This window comes from Chroicocephalus ridibundus, chromosome 5 (assembly GCF_963924245.1).
Source record: "Chroicocephalus ridibundus chromosome 5, bChrRid1.1, whole genome shotgun sequence".
Classification (NCBI taxonomy): Eukaryota; Metazoa; Chordata; class Aves; order Charadriiformes; family Laridae; genus Chroicocephalus; species Chroicocephalus ridibundus.
Genome location: NC_086288.1, coordinates 78,546,039 through 78,567,166, shown reverse-complemented (window position 1 = coordinate 78,567,166; position 21,128 = coordinate 78,546,039). Strand labels below are relative to the sequence as shown.

At 41.6% G+C, this 21,128-nt stretch overlaps 1 protein-coding gene across 25 annotated transcripts in view; it reads left to right on the top strand.

Annotated features, from left to right (window-relative positions):
- Positions 1-21,128, top strand: part of TENM3 (teneurin transmembrane protein 3) — a 1,409,904-nt gene that overhangs the window by 1,311,265 nt on the left and 77,511 nt on the right. For all 25 annotated transcript variants that reach the window (XM_063335478.1, XM_063335480.1, XM_063335491.1 and 22 more), the window contains 6 exons: positions 3,355-3,569; positions 10,369-10,579; positions 11,084-11,185; positions 11,339-11,533; positions 12,658-12,858; positions 15,827-16,012. In XM_063335478.1, coding sequence (XP_063191548.1) covers positions 3,355-3,569; positions 10,369-10,579; positions 11,084-11,185; positions 11,339-11,533; positions 12,658-12,858; positions 15,827-16,012 — 1,110 coding nt within the window. The remainder of the gene's footprint in view (positions 1-3,354; positions 3,570-10,368; positions 10,580-11,083; positions 11,186-11,338; positions 11,534-12,657; positions 12,859-15,826; positions 16,013-21,128) is intronic.

Below are 21,128 nucleotides of genomic sequence, written 5' to 3'. Positions count from 1 at the left end.
CAGATACTCAGTTATTCACAGCGTATCTTGTGTTTTAATCTATAGAACGTTTGCAAAGAAGCAGAGCGCGTTTGGCTTCATGTGATATTTGTGAATTCTTGTATAATAATTAAATGTTGTTTATTTCTTTAAATATTTGTTTAGCTCAGGATTTTGTCTGCCCTAACGTCAGACAGTTGAAATACAATTTACAAATAATAAATATAACGCATATTTTACCTGTTAATTAGCCATAACGCATTGGATTAACGGTATCATAAATGCATCATATGAGGATTGGATATATTAGTGATATGGCAAATTAATGTATTTTGTAAATTAAATAATAGTGTATCTAGCAATACAGGTACAAATAATGACATAAGTATTATTTACCTATAAATATTTATGTATATTTGTATTACTGTCTTTTTGGGAGGGTCTGTGAAAGAAAAATTGTTGGGGGTAGAGAAGAGAGAATATATTCAGGTGACGGGGCATTTTGAAATTTGGTTTCATAGTTGGACTGGTATGTCATGCTGGAGTTGAGGGAATGAACGTGACGTTTCATATTTTGATTTAAAGCTGTGTATAAGAACAGTTACTGTTTAGAATGTGAAAAGAAAATGATGGCGCTACGAAGATCTTTCTTATGCCCATTGAGATACAAGAAGGAACAAAGAATAATTAAGACCCTGTTCTTAGGAGGGCAAACGACTAGTGGTGATTTGGAGAGAGGTGGTGTGGGGTTACTGGGACAGGTGGCTACAGGGTAAAGCTACCTCTTTTCTGGTGAGGAAAATGGGAGTCTGTAGGATCATTATCTTCTAAGGATAAGAGTTAAAGCCCAGCGATAGATATTCCTGGGAAGTTGGTCAAAATGTTTGATAAAATGCATCTGCTTAAGCTATCTAGTTCATCCTTTCAGTAGTAAGAGATAATTAGGTTTAATTTCAAACGTAGAAATAGGGGAAGCTGCAGATCAATACTGCAAACAAGTGTTTACTGTTTAGTGATTACCCGTCATCAGCATGTGAATTTATACAACACAACGCACTTAAATTTGAAGGAAGTGGCAAGAAACAAATGCTTAAACGAACCTAGATAGTGACTGCAGATCCGTCTTCTAGAATTACATACGAATGTTGTGAAAGGTGAAATCCAAAGTTAGAAAAGCATCGGACTCGTCCTGAAAAGCGTAAAAAAACAAAAGGTTTCTCCAAGCTCAGACACTTCACTGTCTCTTCTCAGCAGAAGACTGATCAATATGAGGATCCCGTAAGTGAGACGTTTCCAGGGACTGCAGCACCATTGTGGCACTGCTGTTAAGAAAAGCCCCCGCTCAAGGCCACTCTGCCTGTTTAATTCCGCAGCGGTTGTTGTTCCTCTCAGATGCACAAAAAGTGGCGAGGATCAATCTGTGACCTCACCTGGCATTTCAGTTTTTAATCTATTTTTTTTAAAGCCTAAATGTTTGCAAAAAGGTTGTGTCAGTTTGTTCCATCAAATGATGAATAATGTAGAATTTGAACGTAAAAGACAGGGCAGCAACAGAGCGTTGTCAGTTCTTCAGAACACTTGTACGCAAACAAGTCAGCATCACTTGAACATGCTTATCACATTCTGATGGGTTTAGTTCAATCTTTGTAATAAACTAGCTGCTGAAAAAAAGAGTATAAATTGGTAAAAACACAGCGAGCTGTTAAGATTGTAACTACAGTTCCATTTTTCTTTATATTGCTCCACTCAAGGCTCAGTTTGATTGTGCCAGCAGCTTAAATGTGGCATTGCTTGCTTACTCCGGAGTTGCCACGTGTTGGTAAGCAAGGTCTCACACGCATTTTTGCACCTTAATCTGGATTTGACAGCGTTGATTCCATCAGATCAAAGTAGGCTTGACCCTGGCACCGGCTTCCAAGACTGCCCGTGGCCAGCCACGCAGCACGGAGTTAGTGCCTGAACATGAGATCTGAGTCTTTGCCCTCAAAAAGACTTGACACAAATTCATCGAAAACATCCCGCATTTTAAATCTGGGTGGTGATGGTTTGAGCGCACCACTTCTTCGGTGCATCAGTCATAGTAGTTCTGCTTCCTACGAATCTGGCAGTAGAAGACACCACCACAACTCAACCACGATGTGTTTGCCGATGAGCTTTGAGAAGGGTCAGTGATCTTTGCCGGGTTTAGCGCGTGCCTGTGCCCCGGTGGGCAACGTGGAGGTCTCAGAGCTGTCCCAGACCTACGCTGTCCATGGCGTCCAGCCCAGGGCCTCGCGGCATCATCACCTTGGGCTGGAGCAGTTTTACCCCCTTCACTTATTTGATGGTGCTTCACCAGGACACCACAGAGCCTTGAGGATCAGATGATACTGTTCTGTACTCGAGCCGTGCTGTAGATCCAGGCTCTGCTGCCTGCACTTACCCACTTGAAGAAAAAGTTTATTGGGTGTATCTAAAGTTGACGACTTCATTTTCTTCTTTTTTAAAGCCACAACCACTAGTCCAGTTTTTCAGTGTTAGCATTTGACAACACGTTTCTTTTGCACGTTAGCGTCTTCTTTGCTTCTTCGGGGCATTTCCAAGCCATCATCACTGGCCTCCTAAGGCTGATAGTTGCACAAACGCTTTATAGAGGAAAATCATTAATGCCCTTCAGTTCTTATTCCTAGTAATGGGCCTGCAGGATAAATGCATATTCATGATATAGAAAAGAGTGAAAGTACCAGACTTTGACATGTTGGTGTATGTTTTATTCGGGAGACAGCGTGGACGAGGAGGTGATACCAAGCTTGGGGCTGAGGCTGGGGAGCGCAGAGGGTGTAGGCATTATGGGGGGCAAAGGCACAAGGACAGAGGCACTATGGAGCAGGAAACATTGCCTTTTTTGGGGAACACAAAAACAAAATATAGGAAACGGGAGCTGTAGACATTGTTAGTATGGTAGAAATGCTCTGATATTTAATGTAGAAAAGACTGTATATGAGTTCTCTTGACTGCTTATGTTTATATATCTATTATTATTAAAATCTGTATGCTACATTTCCTTTTACCCTAAATTTTTTAGTGTGAGACTTTATGCCGGAAACCCCTGTTAAAATACTTGGGGAAAACATGAATAGTTTAATGTAAATCCTAAAACAGTTGCCGTAACGCTGGTGCTCAGGGAAGTTACAGTATTTTTATTTGGTAGGTATATGTGGTATCTTTGCCTGTTTATTTCCAAATCAGCAAATTCCCTGGGATCTTACATTCAGAAAGATTGTCAGGTTACATTTTATCTGAGGTGATTCTAAATATTTGATGGTTTATATGAAAGATGGTTGAAAGCAAGAAAGGAATACTAATCTTTGATCTCTTATTATTCTAATCCGGCAGGAAAATTAGGGGGATTTGCACAAGAAAACAACACTATAGATTCTGGAGAACTTGACATAGGCCGAAGAGCGATACAAGAAGTTCCCCCTGGGATTTTTTGGAGATCACAACTCTTCATTGATCAACCACAGTTTCTAAAATTCAATATATCCCTTCAGAAAGATGCATTGATTGGAGTATATGGCCGAAAAGGCTTACCACCTTCACACACTCAGGTGAGAACTGCTTGCGTTAAAAGCACGACACGTTATTGAAAACTGAGCTTGTATCTTTTGTAACTTTGTTCTTTCTCATCATTACACCCTTTTTCATTTTGGTCATTTTTATTTTTTCTTTTTATACTTTATTGATCTCATGCGATGTCCAAAACATTTATAATACTGTAAGTGGTGGGATCTAAAAAGAGGGGGGAGGAGGATTTCTTATTTATGAGCTGTTCTGAATGCCATGAGCAATGGTGATGCTTTAGATATGGATTTGTTTCATGCAGAATTTATAGGTCCTTTTTTTTTTATTCTGTGGTGTATAGACGTATCTTTAAAAACCTAAGCAAATTAATACAGCAGCTTGTGGCCACACACGTGGTCGAGAGTGCCTGGTGAAGACTGTATTTGCCAAATTTCCAAGCAAGAAGACAAACGTTTTCTAAAGAAGTTTCAGTTTGTTCTACAAGCACGCGCTACAGTATTTACAGCTTGGCATCTCACTAAATAAATATATAAAAGAAAAAATACATTGTGTGTACAATATCTGATGTAAAAGGGGTTGTAAAAGGGGCAGTCTTCACTAGACATCTAGCGTCTTGAAGCTTTGTTCTGAAGTGTCCCAGAGGGTTTACTCTGCTCCAGAAGTTTTCTAACACTTTTTATTGCATATGGTCATGCCTTTGCCTAGTATCAAAGAAACACTTTTTATCCATAGTTATAGAAAAGTTAAAGTACAAAAGAATGAGTAGTCTTCTGGATTGGCAGGAAAAAGGGAGAACCGTTGTCTGAGATGGTATTTTAGAATCAGTTGTATTCAGATTTTATTTTTAAGATTTAAGACCCTCCAAGTTTAGATTTCTTTCAGCTCAATATTTGTCCAAGTGCTGGCTCGGAACCATTGTTCCACCTGAAAAGGGAGTTGCGCTCATCCTCTTCTACCCCATTTAGAGAAGTAGGCAACGTCTTGCTGATTTTTATGGTTTTTAAGTGTATGGATTTGCCCTGGACACTATAGCAACCTAATGGTTGCTATGGACTATGCCTGATATGCAGTTGCAACAGCAAACCTGTAACTGCAAAATTCAAATATTTTATTTTAATTCCACATTTTTCTATTTCGATTTGCATGCTACTGCACTATTTAAATTTATTTTGCTTTTTTTTCCAGGCATGACTTTTAAAAGATGTAGGACACAGAAATATTGCTAATTATATCACCTATTTACAGTTGCAAACCACAGAGGAAGAATTAGGGTCAGCAAAGGAGTTTCATGCAGCTAAAATTACAGAATGTTACATTAGCTTTTCTTTTTTTTAGTTTAGTTTCCATTAAACTATAAACAATTTTCTGAACACAGAAAATGCACTTATGTTTATTTAAAAATTTGATCTTCATAAAAATGATTAAATGGATTTTCTTCAGACCTTCCCGTATGAACACCCACCCTCAGGCTGACAACAAGCATGAGAGATTCTGGCTCAGAGAAAATTGATTCAGAAAGTTATCAGCCATTGGAAATAGGGCTTTGGAATACAAATGCCATCTCAATGATAACAATAATAACAGGAGATAGGGGAATATATATGTGGCAAGAATGAATAAAACTGAAGAAGCTGATCTGGACTGTGCATTTATATGAGAAGTTATGCAAGTAGATAGTTCTATGAAAAATGATCCTTCCTTGATTCCTTATCCCGGCAAAAGATTGAAACAGGGGTGCCCTTTATCCAAAAACTCGGGAAAAGGAGATAACTAAATCTGTTTCCCATCATCTGTGTTACACATACTCCTTTCCCTTTGGATTCCTACTGCCCAAGTCCTTTTTTGTGTTTAAATATGGTACAACAGAAAGAACGATATGCGGGTCCTGCTACTATATCTTCTGTAGTTCCTGTGACATCTTGGATATGTTGTTCCCAGGTCAAGCTCCCTTGTCCTATTTTTGCCTGGTATATAATTAGAGTATTTTTTACAAACCATTTGACTGACACTTGATACCTTGAAAAATTCGGCGTGCTTATTTATCGATGCCCTGGTGAACTTCTGGGGCTGATGAAGATTCCCAAGGGCGCGGGGTTATCAGAATGTTTAGATGGCCTTGAACCCAGTGATGTCTGGTTTAGGTGCCTGAGATAAAGCGTGTGTGCAATCTCCTAAAAATGCACTTCCAGTGAGCCGTTGGGGGGGTTTTGTGTGACTGTGCTCCTGCACGTGAGGAAAAAAAATGGCGTAAAATATTCCTCAACAGTTTAGGCCTTTCTGCCACAAAGTCCTAATCACAGGACTTTGATGAAGACACACCTCATACTGGTAAAATATGTGTTTTACCAAAGTAGTTTATGTAAACAAAATAAGGTATCAAGGCAAAAGGATGTTTAATGAAATGATGGTACCTTGAGGGGTTTGCAAGCATAAATCTATTTATTGTTTTCTTATTGCCCCTAACCCTTATGGCGTGTACTGACAGAAGTTCTTACCTGCAGGCAGGGAGAGCTGGCAGGGGCAGGACAAGAGCTGCTCCTGGGCTTCCCTGCATCCCTCCATCGGACAAGGCGCCTTATCGTATAGCTCCACATGTCCCAAGAGTGTATCAGAAAAACACACGGATGTCCACGCGGGGTCTGATCAAAGCCCATCCAGCCCAGCGTTCTGTCTGTGATGGTGGCCATTAGCAGATACATAGAGATTAATAGAGCAGCACGACAGATTTGTAGTGCTTCTTCCTGGCCTCCAGTGTTTTAAGGCTGAAGGACTTCCTGAGTCAAAGGTGCCGTCTTTATATTTTACAACATTTGATAGATTCTTTTTTCCTGTGAATTTGCCTGGTCACCTTTGAACTTACGGAGGCTTTTAGCATCCGTGACATTTGCAGCAAGGAGTTTCACGGCTTTGACTATACATCTCACGCTATGCTCCTCGGCGTGTTTTGAGGCGGCCTCCTGGTAGTTTTCATTTGACACCCTGTTGGTAGTATTTTGGAAGAGGTAGCGGAGAGTTTCTCACCGGTTTTTTGTCTCCATGCCACCCTTGATTTATAGATCTCTCGTGTCCTCAATGAGTTGTATTTTTTCTGGTCTGTTTTGTCATTCTTTGCGTGAAAGTGGCTTCAGTCCTTTGGTCACCATTGTCCTTTTCTGAATGTTCTCCAGATCTACTGCAGCCTTTTTGAGATGGGGAGGCCAGAACAGCACAGAACGTAGCAGATGTTTAACTACAAGGGTTTCATACAATGCCTTAATGATGTCTGCTTTTTTTTTTTTTTTCAATCGTAGAACTGATATTTCCGTATCTCTGTGTGCCATAGTTCCAAAATCTCATCCCAGAATGATAAAAGTTGGCTGAGAGCCCATCCCTGGATGTGTAAAGCTAGGGTTGTTTCTTGAGGACTTTGCAAAGTAGGATCTCACCCATATATATCACTTCATGTCTGTCTCTCTTGAATGCTATCTGCCCTTATCTCCTAGTCACAGAGTGACAAGTGCTAATAACAAAATTTATGCAAATGAGCAACTGCTGCCTGTTTCTCAAACGTCAGTATTTGAATTTTCAGATCTTATGTTAAATAATAGAGAACCGATTACTACCTGCGCTCTGCCAGCATTTGTAAAGTGTCCTTACCAGCTGTCCCCCCGCCCCGATTTCTTTGCTCGTCCCGCGTGTGTCACCACACACCGCCATCTCCTTTAGCTCCCCCCTTACAGCTTGGCTGGTGCTGTGAACGTCTCCTTCTCCCCACGTCACCTTTGGCTGTAATGCAAAACTTGCGTATTACATTTGCCACCTTGTTTCTCCACTTCTCTCCGGGACCTTTTCCCTGTTTATCCACCTCTTTTTTGTCTCCAGTTAAAACCAGACAGTGAGTAAGAGGAACCCGGGGTTTTCTTTCCGTAGCTGTACAACCTGTCACGCCAATTATCCTTGCGCTGCGAGGAACATAATGAAAGTATGATAGAAATGAGCTTGGGAGAGATGTCGAGAACTCTTTTAGTTTACACCCTCGTCTTGGAACAGGATCAACCTAAACCATTCCTATCCGCTCCTTAGCATTTCATCAGAACATAATAACAGAATGCAGCAAATTTAACTCTCCTTCTGTCCCGTAACCCAAAATAATAGGGATACGGTGTGCAGGAAATGGTTTGATATATTGTAATCGGGACAGAATTTTTGGTCGCGTCTCTGTATTCTCTTTAGGTGCCGAAATGAGTCTCGAGCGCAGCCACTGTGTGTGTGTGTGTGTGTGTGTCACAGACTGATGTGCGATGCATAGTTCTCTCTTTCTGAGGAATCATAAATAAATCAACCAGAAATAATTGACGGTGGCTGTCCATTCAAAACCCAATCAATGCCAGCCTGAAAGTCTTTGTGACACTTTCTAAAAATGTCAGTTCCATTGCAGCCAGAGAATCAATATGTTTATTTAAAGAGACTTTGAGAATAAAAAAAAAGGACTTTGGTTTAAAGCGAAACTGAATGGAATGGTAGGGAAAATCAGCGCATTTAGACTCAATATAAAGGTAATTAATTTATCCTCATAGGAGGAAAATAAAATTGGTATGTTTTTTGCTTATGAAGGTAGTTGTTTTTCCAGTCTGTCTCTGTTATCGTGTCCTAAATATAAAGAAAGAGCCTTTAAAAGGGTTAAGATCAATTATTGTTTTTTGCTGGGGGACAGAATGAACAGTAAATTCCCCTCTGTATGGCTTTTAAAATGTAGTCTAAAATGGTGTTCTGATAACAGCGTATGTCCTTATTACATTACAAATACAAAATCATTAATTGTACCATGCTTGTCAGCCATTAGTGGTCAATCAAGTAGTTTAATCAGTTGTTCCTGTATCAAAAATACGGGTTTAATCTGAAATTGTCCTCCTACAAAAAATGATCCTCTGCAGGATACAAATTACAAGGTCGCTCCTAATGTCCATAAATTACTTGTTAGAACTCAGGACTCCCTGAGCTTTCTATTTTTTTAAAATGTTAGTGGAAAAACACAACCAGAAAGAAGCGTTCTTGAGTCAGGTGGGAGGGAAAAAAAACAAACCACCAACTGAAATTGTTTTTCTCTCTCTCACAAAATCAGATAAATATTTAATTCTCTGACAAATGAGAATGTTGAATGGTTTTGAATAATTGGTGCTCTCCCCAAACGGTTGCAGTCGTTCTCATGGGGCGCAGCACATAGGAAGTGACAGCGTACCGAGGTACCGGCTTCTGCACATCCTCGTCACGCTCTGTTCTGTTCTGCTGGTTCAGAGCGAGCTGGAAAAGTGTCTCAGGTGTTGACAGAGGCACATTAACTCTGCATTTCTTTCCCATCCGGGCTCGTAGGAAGAGAATGCTGGTTATTGGGGAGGAACATTCTTACAATAGCCGTGAATTTTGGCCTGCAATTTCAAGAAGAGAACATAAGTGGTTAAACCCTTGTTGCGGGACAAAGGCTATCGTGTTTTCTTTTTCTGTTTCTGAAGGTCACAAGTCAGGGTGTGATTCTCCGGTCCCGGCAACCGATGTTATCCTAGCTCAGGTGAATCACTGGTCTCACAGGCTGGCCTTTACTTTAATAGCCCTGGATGTAATTCCATTTGAGAGATCTCTCCAACGTGTGGGGAGATTGAAGGTTTCTGCGTTACAGTTCACTTCATACAATAAACATGTGTCAGTAAAAGTGAAACTGTGAACAGACTCGGCAGGAAAAGCAGAGACTCTCCACCGCGAGCAGGAATGCTCTTTAATTTTCCTACCTGTTTAATGCTATATACACATAGATATTCACATGATAAACGTGCAGAAGACCTCTTTCAAGCCATGAGAGCAGACTCCCAGACAGTGTAAATCAGTGCAGGGCCCGGAGCAGAGTTAGCCCTCCAGGTGCTATTAGCCCTCGTTAAGATTAACGTGCATAAAACCTCATGTTGGGAATTTGCTTGTTGTATCAGCTGAGATGCTGCTGCGTTTTTCCAAGCATCCCCCAATGGTTGTTAACAAAACAATATGTGTTCTCCATTGACCTGAGCTACCATATTTTTTGTCAGTTTGCCGTTTTCAACAGCTGCAATGGTTTATGCTTTCCATCTCCTCTCTTGGGCTTCTGTGACGGGAAGTAAAGCTCTTGCTCTCCTTCCTCCAGAACTCCGGAGTGGCCAAAAGGAGGATTGAACAGTTTAATTGCAGAATCACAGAATGGTTTGAGTTGGAAGGGACCTTAAAGATCATCTCGTTCCAACCCCCCCTGCCCTGGGCAGGGATACCTCCCACCAGCCCAGGTTGCTCCAAGCCCCGTCCAGCCTGGCCTTGAACCCCTCCAGGGATGGGGCAGCCACAGCTTCTCTGGGCAACCTGGGCCAGGGGCTCACCACTCTCGCAGGAATATTATTGTATATTATTGTTAATATCCAATAATATTCCAATAATATATCCAATAATATTGTTAGTGTTGGATATTATTATTAACCCATATGGGTTACTAACATACCTTGAAAGTTAGCTCTCACCTGGTGACAGTGGTGACTACAGACTCAATTCAACTGATGGTTTTCCCCCCCCCCCAATATATGTAGTAGGTTCATTGGCCACTTGTCACCAAAAAAGCCACTGTAATAAGCATGAGGACTAGTTGGTAAGTTTGTCTGGAGTCTTAGCAAGGGGCAAAGAAATAACCAAGCGTTGGTTTCACCTCCTGCTTCCCTGCTCCGGAAGGAAACTCTTGGTCAAAATACGAGCATATTGTCAGGATGTTGTGGGGAAGCTGGCGGTGCCATGGCTCATCCCATGACTTGCCAAGCTCCTCTCTGTTCCTCCCTGCAGTACGACTTTGTGGAGCTCCTGGATGGCAGCCGTCTGATCGCGAGGGAGCAACGCAACCTGCTGGAGTCGGAGCGAGCGGGGCGGCAGGCGAGGTCTGTCAGTCTCCACGAGGCAGGCTTTATCCAGTACTTGGATTCTGGCATCTGGCACCTGGCCTTTTATAACGATGGGAAAAATGCAGAGCAGGTGTCTTTTAATACCATAATTATAGGTAAGCGTAATCTTCAAAGCTCTTACAAAACTCTAGGCTCCTAGTCAGGGTTTTTGGGAATAGAGAGATAAGTTCTCATAGTTAAATGCTCTGACTTTTTTTCACAGGTTTCCCATTCATAGTGTTTCTTTTGCTGCTCAGAATAAAATGCAGAATCTCTGTTTTAATTACTTGGTCTAAGGCAGAACGAGTCTACCTTCTTGTAAAACAGCGCTTGAAAGGAGGACGCTATTTTGAAGTATTTGTTAAATGGCACGGGGCTGGATTTTAAGTATGGAGCTCATATGGTTTTACCATTGTAATTTGAGCCTTTTTGTTGGAATGTAGTGTCCTGAGATATTGTAGGCATCGGCAATAGAAAATCACAGCTATTCGTGCTCTTCAAACAAACCAAACGTAAACACTTCTCTGGGAGCAAGGGCGCGCTGTCAGTTAGTAGTGGTTCAGATGATAGGTACTTCATGCGGTGGGCGTCTGTGAATTATCCTCTTTTTTTCCCTTTAGAGTCCGTGGTGGAATGCCCCCGAAATTGCCATGGTAACGGCGAATGTGTTTCTGGATCCTGCCATTGTTTTGCTGGGTTTCTGGGCCCCGATTGTTCGAGAGGTAAATCAACCCAATGCTTTTCTCCAGTCAGTTTAAGTGAGCGTAAAGACAAATACAGCGGGAGAGCAACCGGCATGTGACTTAGATGTTCTTCTTTATAAAGCCTTGGCGAAGAAGTTGATTTTATTTTGTCTGCCGTGTTTTCTTTCGCAGCAGCCTGCCCGGTGCTGTGCAGTGGCAATGGGCAGTACTCCAAAGGACGCTGCCTGTGCTACAGCGGCTGGAAGGGCACCGAGTGTGACGTGCCCACAACTCAGTGCATCGATCCCCAGTGCGGGGGCCGGGGCATCTGCATCATGGGCTCCTGTGCCTGCAATTCCGGATACAAAGGAGAAAACTGTGAAGAAGGTAAATGAGTAAATATTTACCCCGGCGCCTGCTGCTGTTGGTCAGGTTTCCAGCTGGCACATCCAGCTCTATCGATTCTGTTAGGTCTGGATCGTGCACACTAATTGTGTTTCTTCAAAAATCATTTTAGAATGCTAAAAATAAAGTTTGGGAATCACTAGCATCACTGAATTCTACAGAATTATTACACTTTATTTATTCATAAGTAATCAGTGGAAAAATTCTTAATGATGAGTGATATCTTTTTGCTTGCCAGTATATTTTTATTTATTTTTTCTGGCTGGGGTCAGCTAAGAAGAAAGTACACAAAAAACAGATGTTGAGATACAGGAAGACTTACTGAATTTTCACTGTATAGAATAAATCATTAATCTATTGCATTTGTTAGTGATCTTTTCCACCAACCACATTTTGGAAAGTGCTGATTCAAATGCATCAGAGTGAAAAACGATGCGTCATTTTTGTATTCCAGAGATGTGCATAATAATATTCGTTCTGGTGTGCTGCAAAATGCAGTTCATTTTCCATTCTATTTTTTTTAGGGAGTAAAAAGCGCCATTTTCTTCCTCAATCAAATTGATTTTATTGATCTCCACGTACAAAGTAATGCAATTAAGTCTCTGGAATTAAATTTTCAGACCATTGACCCTACAAGTGTAACATTTTATTGAGTCAAATTGCTAAATTAAATCTCGTCATCTAAAGCACATTAAAGTGAATTAAGACAGATAGACAGTATGCAACTCATTTATTTCTGAAACAAGTTGAGGGTCCTGTAGAGCTGCCAAAACTCAGTGGCGGAGGATCGGGTCAGTTGATAGCGGGTGCTGCAGGGAATCCAACACTTGTTACACTCTGATTAGGCAGAACAGAGATCAGTTGCCCGAGACCTGAAGCCGATCTTCTTGTAATTCAGAAAAATTAGCAAACCTTGAAAGGTTCTCCATTAACTCAGCGGGAGCCTGTGAGTGTCTTTATGACAGTTATGTGCACGCATAAATTTCACGATACTGGAAAACAGTGTGGAAGCGAGGTGTTTTTACAAAGAAAATTGCATTTAGGGCTTGATTAATATTGTTAGGAACGACAACAAGTTTAAGCTGACCTTTCCCGTCTCCCCGCAGCGGATTGCTTGGACCCCGCCTGCTCCAGCCACGGCGTGTGCATCCACGGCGAGTGCCACTGCAACCCGGGCTGGGGGGGCAACAACTGTGAAATCCTGAAGACGATGTGCCCTGACCAGTGCTCTGGCCACGGCACCTACCTCCAAGAGAGCGGTACCTGCACCTGCGACCCCAACTGGACAGGTCCAGATTGCTCCAACGGTAAGGGTTAAAAGCGCTCGCGTGTTGTTAAGTGATGACGTCTCGAACAGCAGCATTTTAATAACATTATTCTGTTAGGACCTGACCTGCTGAGCTGATGGAAGTCTTTGAGTCGACTCCAGCATGAACTGTGAATTGATTCAAAGATTCAAAATAATTGATGACTTTGAAGTATTTGAAGATCAGTGCATTTGTTGGTATCTTTTTAGCTGCCTTCACCTGATAACTTCGGGTACTTCACATGCAAGTACAGAATGTTCTTTGTACAATGTATGGATCTAACTATCATCTTACCTAATACGTCTGTTTAGAAACTTAAAACTAGACTAGTGAGATTGGAGACAGTCCCATTTTAAAAGTCTCTCCAGCTAATTGGAGGTATTTTCTTGAAAAACAGACAGCGTTCCAGTTTGAAGGCGAAGGGAATGCAAGCGTGAATCCTAAACAGCTTTCGAGGAAGGGCACAGGCTGCCAGGGTGGAAGGAGTTGGTAGGAGTGAAGAAGCAGAGGGATTTCTTGGAGTCTGAAACTGATCTTATTAAAACCATAGTCTGAGCTTAGAAACAACAGGAGAAAATGACTGGAGGTACTGACACAGGGAGCAGAATCTAAATATTTATAAAGTATGACAACAGCCTTTTGACAAATATGAGTTTTTAGAATCTCGTTTGGTAGCCACATACGAAAAGAGAAATCACGTCTAACTGTGAGACTTATATTTGTCTAAAACAGTTCATCTAAGAACTCAGATGATTTTGTTAATGAAAACTGAACACATGGGCTAGCTGGGTTTATGCCAGCTTATGAATAAATATAACTTTTTCAGGAGCAACCATCTTTTTAAAACAAATGTACTTCCTGACCAGGATCTGTGATACTCCATCATGGCTTATGCATACCAGAGTGATAAGACAAGAGTTCCAAACATTCATGAAAACGTGACAGAGAGAAGAAAATGTTGTCTTCTGTTAAATTTGTTTAGAAGGAAAAAAAACCTCCTCTGAACATCTCTAGCACTAAAAATGGCTATTTGTGAGAGACCCTTTCTAGTTCTTAGGCAAAACTTGGATCCTCTATTTCTTGACACGGTGTCCTCTACGCTGTTTTCAATGCTTCAGTTATGCTCCAGCTTTTACTTTTGTTTCAAGGAATGACTGGTCGTTAAAATACCATGAAATATTTCTGATCTTCTCAAATATTTCAAAAGTGTCAGACTCACACAAGAGCTTGGCGAAAATACGCACGGATTATTTGCTGAGGTTGTGCGAAATGACCTTCAGACTGGTACACTAAAAAAGTAAATCTTACCCATAAACATTTTGTTAAGCTGCTAGAAGAAAAAAAGAATGAGTTATTTCCATCAGAGGGGTTTATAGGTTTGAAATCAGCAGAGCTTTCCTCTATCTTCATCAGCAGTTTGTCCGTTAATTAGCCCTTCAATTCCACTTCAATTAAATTAGCTCTAATTAATAAGTTCATTACAAAGATTGACGCACCTTGCTCAGAGCTAGTGTGCTAAAAGCTGATAAACACCTTCACCCTAATGAAAAATTGATTAGATTGAAGAGAAATAAACCTTTCTTTCTTGGAGCTGCGTTGATGTTTTGTGACTCTAAAGTTAATCAAACCATCTTGCATCTCTTAATCAAAAATTTAGTTCAAAGTAGGTATAAAATGTTGTATAGGAAAAAAAAAAAAAAAGGGAGAGGGAGGAAATTACAGCTGTCTTTCTCCATAAAGGTTTTGGACTGTTTCTTATGGGAAATGTCGCAGCTCCTTGAGCCGGTGTTTCATGTTCCCCGGCACAGTGAGACAGACTCTATGGGGGAAGGAAAACACTGGAGTGGGAACTCAACACTTGCGCTGAATACTTCTTCCTTTTACTGTTGGAAATAATTTCAGGCTTTTATTACTAAACTGTTTGTTGTCGTTTACAAGAAAACAAAAAACTAAATATATTACTTCTGTGAAGCGGTACGTGGTGGCAGGCAGCTGTATGGCAGGGAGCTAAGGAAGTCCCTCAGGCTGCATTGTACATCCTCGTGTTTGTCTGTTGTCTGCTTAGCAGAAGTAAAGTTTGCTGGAGTCAGACTAAATGAAGCAAAACTGTAAATGCAAAATCTGGCAGTCTAAATTATCATCTTGTATTAGCTGAGACTTAACATGCGTTGTTTGGCCTCTGACTACCTTTGGCTCTTAATGTGTTTTTCAATTATTCTATCAGTTACAAGTTCCTGTTACTATATGTAAATGACAAGTTAAATTGCTGTATGTTGATTTTTTTTTTAACAATCTATTATTTAAACCAGACTGTTCATAGCTGTCACTGATACAAATTTACTGAAAGTAAAAGAGAATCATCTTTTAAATTTAACAGATGTGTCAGTATGTCAGCGTAGTACTAATTTGTCTCGCTAAGGCTGATTCTTTATAATGAAAAAATGTGTCAGAAATGGCACGTTTTTACTTTGAAAGAAAACAGGGAGCAGGGTAGGGAGGGGAAACCTTGTTAAAATGAACTTTCATTAATATTAGACTTTCACTCGCAACATTCACCTTCAAACAGTGACCTCGGTGTATGGTACGTTTAGTCACTGGGAGTACACTGGAAGTTCTAGTGGGTTTAAGTGCCGTATAATCTAAGGTACAAAAGGTTACTCTTAAGACACATGTGATCACAAAAAATATGACTGAAAATTAGTCAGCACTAACAGAAGAGCTGTGGACACTGAAGCTCCGCCGGGTCTGCTGGATAACTGAGCATCAGCACAGAGATAAAACTCTGTTGGGTCCCACCTGAAAATGCCCGTCGCAGTAAATTCCTTTGATTTAATTTTCAAACGTTTTGCCTTTCTTATTCTTCATGTGTTGAATTAAAATGTAGCGCGGCTGATTAATGCATACCCTCTCTCTCCCGTGTGCAATCTCTTCCTCCTTGTCTTCCCCCCTCCCCGCCTCTTTCATGCAGAAATCTGTTCGGTGGACTGCGGCCCGCACGGGGTGTGCATGGGGGGCACGTGTCGCTGCGAGGAAGGCTGGACGGGCGCCGCCTGCAACCAGAGAGCCTGCCATCCCCGCTGCGCCGAGCACGGCACCTGTAAAGACGGGAAATGCGAATGCAGCCAGGGCTGGAACGGCGAGCACTGTACCATTGGTAGGCCGGCTACGCTTTACCCTCTCTTCGCTGCCCAAATTTCAAACAGCCGGCCCTGCTGGCCGCGGCTGAATAAGGAGTGTATGGCTTTGAAGCTTGTTTCTTCAAACAGAATATTTGCACGTGTCAGTCTGTGGAAAGGAGTTGATATTTTAAGAAAGGAAATGGTTATACGATGGCCCAGCAGTTCTTCGTACCTCGTTTGCCATGAAAAGCAGGTGGAAGAATTTCCTTTTCAGTCTTTTCCCTTTGACTGCCTGTTGCTGAGGGGGAGGTTACTTTGATTTTGAACTGTAAATATATTATTTGCTTTGTGCTTTTTCTATTTTTATGTGATAGCTTTACATCTTTCGGAAACGAAGCTTCCGATTGTTTTTCTTCTATGGAGATGCTCTAAAAGGTGGCTTGCCTGCACAAAAATGTCACTTCCACCTTGTAATAAATGCGATCTAGCTGCCCAAAATTACCTTCTTGTCAACATCACGCTCTATTTTAGAATTACATCAAATTTCTTCCATGTAAATAATGTAACAGCAGTTTAACACAGCTGATTGAGAAGAAGCCATCCTTATTACCGCTCCTCTGTTTCTGTAATCAAGTTAGTTCTAGTGCCTGGAAAGCTTTGGAAATTGCTGTGCCTTTATCAACAGAGCTTTTCTTACTCAGTTATGTACAGTCCGTGCGTCCCACGTACAGCGGGACGTCCCTCTCCGCTGCACAGGTCTTGAAGGTGAGCTAGCCTGAGAAATTATATATGTAAATAAGGGGACGTAGAAAAAGCAGAGGAAGAGCTGCCAAAAAGTTTTTTCGTTTTTATTTTGATTTTGTATAGCTGTAGTGCTGAGAAATTCCCTCCCACACTACTCCCTCTCCGTGCAAGACACTGCAGGTCTGTAATGGAGGAGGAGGATGTGCTGCTAACAATTTGTGCCTGGGCGTAAGCGCACAGCCAAACTGTTGTGTGACAACAGGTAGGAAGCAGAGACAAAGGAGCTGGCGACGGTCTGATTGTAAGAGACAACTGGCTTGTACTTGAATGTGTGGTGAGCGTGGCACAGAGCTCAGCAAGGGCTGTCACGGGAGTCACAGAGTGGCTCCGCAGGTATTTATGGGGCACATCTCCCAGGCGTGAGAAGCTGAGCACTTAGAGGCGGGTTGAACAGACAACGAAAGAGGTAACCGCAGGTCAGCCGAAGGCAAGAGTTAACTCTGAGTGCTGGAGAAACCACCGATAAACTGAATAGTCCAAAAAATTTCCAATAAGGAAAAAACTCATAGTTTTATGTTTGAAGAGATGGAGGAGAGTCAGCTAAAAGAGGTGACGTAGCCAAAGCAACAGGATAGGACAGTAAGTCTAACTGCGGTAGAGCTGATGGATGGGAAGACAGCATGATTTGCTTTTGCCATAAGCTAAAAAGACTGGAGGATTTTACCTTTTGTGGATGTTCTGTAACTCTGAATGTGTTAGCACGGCTAAACCATCGCTGGAGCGTGAGTATCTAGGAAGAAGGAACGTCCCAAGCTGGGTTCCCGGGTAGTTTATTCCCCTGGCTGCACTTGGCCATTGTGGGAGACAGCAGCGTGAGCTCCGAGGGCAGGGAAAATGAGGGGCTGTTTCGGCTCTATTAACTGATACCCACATCACTGCAGCAGGAAAACCAGGCAAGATTCTATTTTGTAGGAGGGAGTCAGGTGTGAAGTAGGAAGATTGATTTGTGAGTTATTTTTTACAGAAATGACAATCGATTTTTTTGTTGTTGTTTGCTAATGAGATTGCTCAGACATATGAGAGATGGGGAATCTGCAGAATCCCGGGGAGAATCGGGAGGGTTAACATTTTTGAGGAGCTTCCAGAAAACCTGCTGACAAAGAGAGTGAGAGGTGGGCAGAGAACTGCTTTCTGAACAATAAAATAAAGTAAATCTTTAGAAGTAGGATAAAGCCTTTCCCTTGACCGCTTTAACTTGCCAACGAGCAATTACTCAGCAGATCGCTCTGCTGTTGGTCTCACTGACCTTGGCAGCATTTCAAGGGTTGTAGTTATACACGGATGAACTGCTCTTGAACAATTTTTCCAACATATTAAGCACGAACAAGTTTTTCCTCAGCTCTGGGCGAGCAGGTCTGTCTTCCCACCTGTTTATTCTTTAAATGGGTGTTTACTTTGTGGCTGCCGCTGTAAAGATAGTTTGATTTGTTTATGTTGCCCTTCCAGCCTCCAAGACAAGTAATGAGGTACAGGCTGCAGCCTGCTGTTATTTTTTGTAGAGCTCTTTTCTTCAGGAGCCCGGTGTTACGGAGCAACCGGGTCATTTTATTGCTCGTTTCCAAGAGTATTTCCGCTCAGTGGAGTAAGGAGTGCTGCCTCCTCAGCTTGGCAAATGAAGAGTCAAACTGCCTTCTTCTCACCTGCACCTAGAGTAGGTGGTAGCTCTTCCTGAGCAACACATTTCAAAACCGAAGGGACATCAGAACGTTTCTCCACGCAAACCAATTTTTTATTGTTGCCCTCCAGTTGTAACCCAGGCGGGGTTTTTTTATGCTACTTACAGCTCTCAGCTTGGTAGCAGCATATTTATGTCATTTGTGTTGTGCGTATGAAGGACTCCTACTCTCCCTTTATATGTCTAAAAATAAACAGTTGCATCGTTCTTATTTCTAAAAGCCATTAACCATTTAGCTGCAGGAGTGTGAAGTATTTTAGAAAGACGGATACATTGGTTTGATGCATCACGGCAGTCACATGGAGAGCAGTGGCCTAAATTTACAACTTCTTTGGGAAAGGAATATTCCAAAGAAGTTGTACATTTTTTAAGGGGAAAGCACTTTATTCACTTTTTGGGAAGGGAATAGCGCAGCAGGTCTCTGGCTGGATGCACAAAATGGGGTAGATGCGTCTGCGTTAATCACAGAGGCGCTAACTGGAATGTCTACTGAATCCTCTAAATCCGTAACTCAGGTGATCGAAGGGGTTATGGTGTTCTCCTGAAGCAGGAATGCTGTTTAAAATGATAAAAACGTTTTGCACCTCAACTAACGATTTTTATGTATTTCTAAACGCTGACTATCTGTTCAGTCTCATTTTCAGTTAGCTCACTCTTTGTGTTGTTGGCTGACATGTCTTAAAGGGTGGCAAGAAGGAGATTAATTAAAACAAGATAATCCTTGGTTTTATTCCTCTCTAATATCTTTTAAACCCTAGATTGCTTCTGGAGTTATGCTGATTTTCATGTGTACTTCAAGGTACTCAAAAGGGAATTCGGACAAAGGAAATTCTAATTGCTCTAAACTTCCAGAGACCGTTTCTTTGGTTTATTTCAATACTTCAGGGCTCTCAATACTTCATTATAAGGAAGCAAAATCATAGGTGATGGCAAAGGTTTGCTTTTTTTATTCAGAAAAAATGCAGACATCTGCTTTGCTGGGTTAAGCATCAGCACTTCCCTAAGGCTGAGGATCGCAAGACCGGAATTGGGAAATAGAATCATAGAATCTTCATGGTTGGAAAGGACCTTTGAGATCATCGAGTCCACCCATACACACACAAAAAAACCCAAACCCCTACAATCTCTGCCACTAGAGCATGCCCTGAAGTGCCACATCTGGACGTTTCTTAAACACCTCTAGGGATGGTGACCCAATCCCCTCCCTGGGCAGGCTGTTCCAGGGCCTGACTGCTATTTGTGAGGGAGAACAGAATACACTGGATAAAGCAGGTTGCTTTTCTTTTTTTGAAGCAATGTGTGTAGTGAGGTGGGCAAGATTGTTTTGACTGAGGCGGTAAGCCCCGTGGGTGTCGCTGATATCCACGGTTCCGTTGTGCGTCTCTGGGACAGGGTAGCTCCAGCTGCGATACCACGCCTGAGGCAGGCCACGCTTGTGAGCCATTGCCTTTGCTCTGAACACACACCTCCAAAGATTGATATCAAAGATGTTCAGCAGATAACTGCGTGTTCAGTGTTGTGATGAAACGAATCTAATGAGAATTAACAAAACCCAAGATTTAGTGCTGTTGTTTAGCATCTTACAGGTTTGAACTAAACACTGGCCACATATGTTTCAAACACTAAACTATTTAAGGCTCCTAAATTGCTTACTGTCTTTTCCCTCCTGAGAATTGTAATGTTTCACCATTTCCTGTATCCACGTGAGAACAGCTTAACTCAACAGTTTACTGCAAAGTTATGGAAAATCACCATCCAATTGTTTATTTGGTCCGGGAGTGACGTTCGGGGGTCTGAGGTGAACATCCATATATTATTTTGGGAAGCTCAACCTGCATCTCAATGTGGTACAAGACGGCACATGCACAGCTGGTACCCAGGTGATAGCCTGGATGAAATTTTCCTCTGTAATTAAGTTTTCATAACACAGTTGTGCTAAAATATGTTTTTGTTTCCTTTCTGTCCTGGCTTGCAGTGAGTTCAGTGACCTGCTCCTGTCTGAGTAGTTGTTTTGTGAGATTGGAACAGATACTATTTCAGAAAGTCTATTATTTTTTGTGATATAACTGGCATGTACCACGAGTAAATTAAGTAACTGTCATAGGAAGCCCATAAATATGAATACTTTTCCAGCTGCTTTTCCATTAAACTCCGTTAGCTGAATGGAATTAGTAAATAATTATGTTGGTGGGGAATCTGTTATATCCATGTGCTGCGGAACATCTCAGTTTTACAATGCAGCTTAATTTTTTCTATAGACCAAATTAGTTTTAGAGTCATCTCCATTGCAAATTGGCCAATTTGCATTAAAACTATGCCTTCTTGTTCAGATTTGTCAACACCTCTTTTTTAAAAAGTCTTTAACATTAAGCATGGGTGGGTAAGACCATCTGTTTATGGAGCTTGCCTGCAGCTCCATTACTTAACACACGAGACAGGTTACAGCTGTTTAATTGTTATCGTGTTGAACGATAATCTTGCCGTCCAAAATTAATATTTATATATGTATGCATGGAAAGCATGTGTCGTTAAACATAAGTGATCTAAATGTGGATTAATGTCATTAAGCATTCGTATTAATCCCCCGGGAGGGCTAAAGTTAGCATCCTGGTACTTTCATGCCACTTTGGAGTGCTGCGTGAGGCCGCTTTACCTGATACCTAGAACGGAAA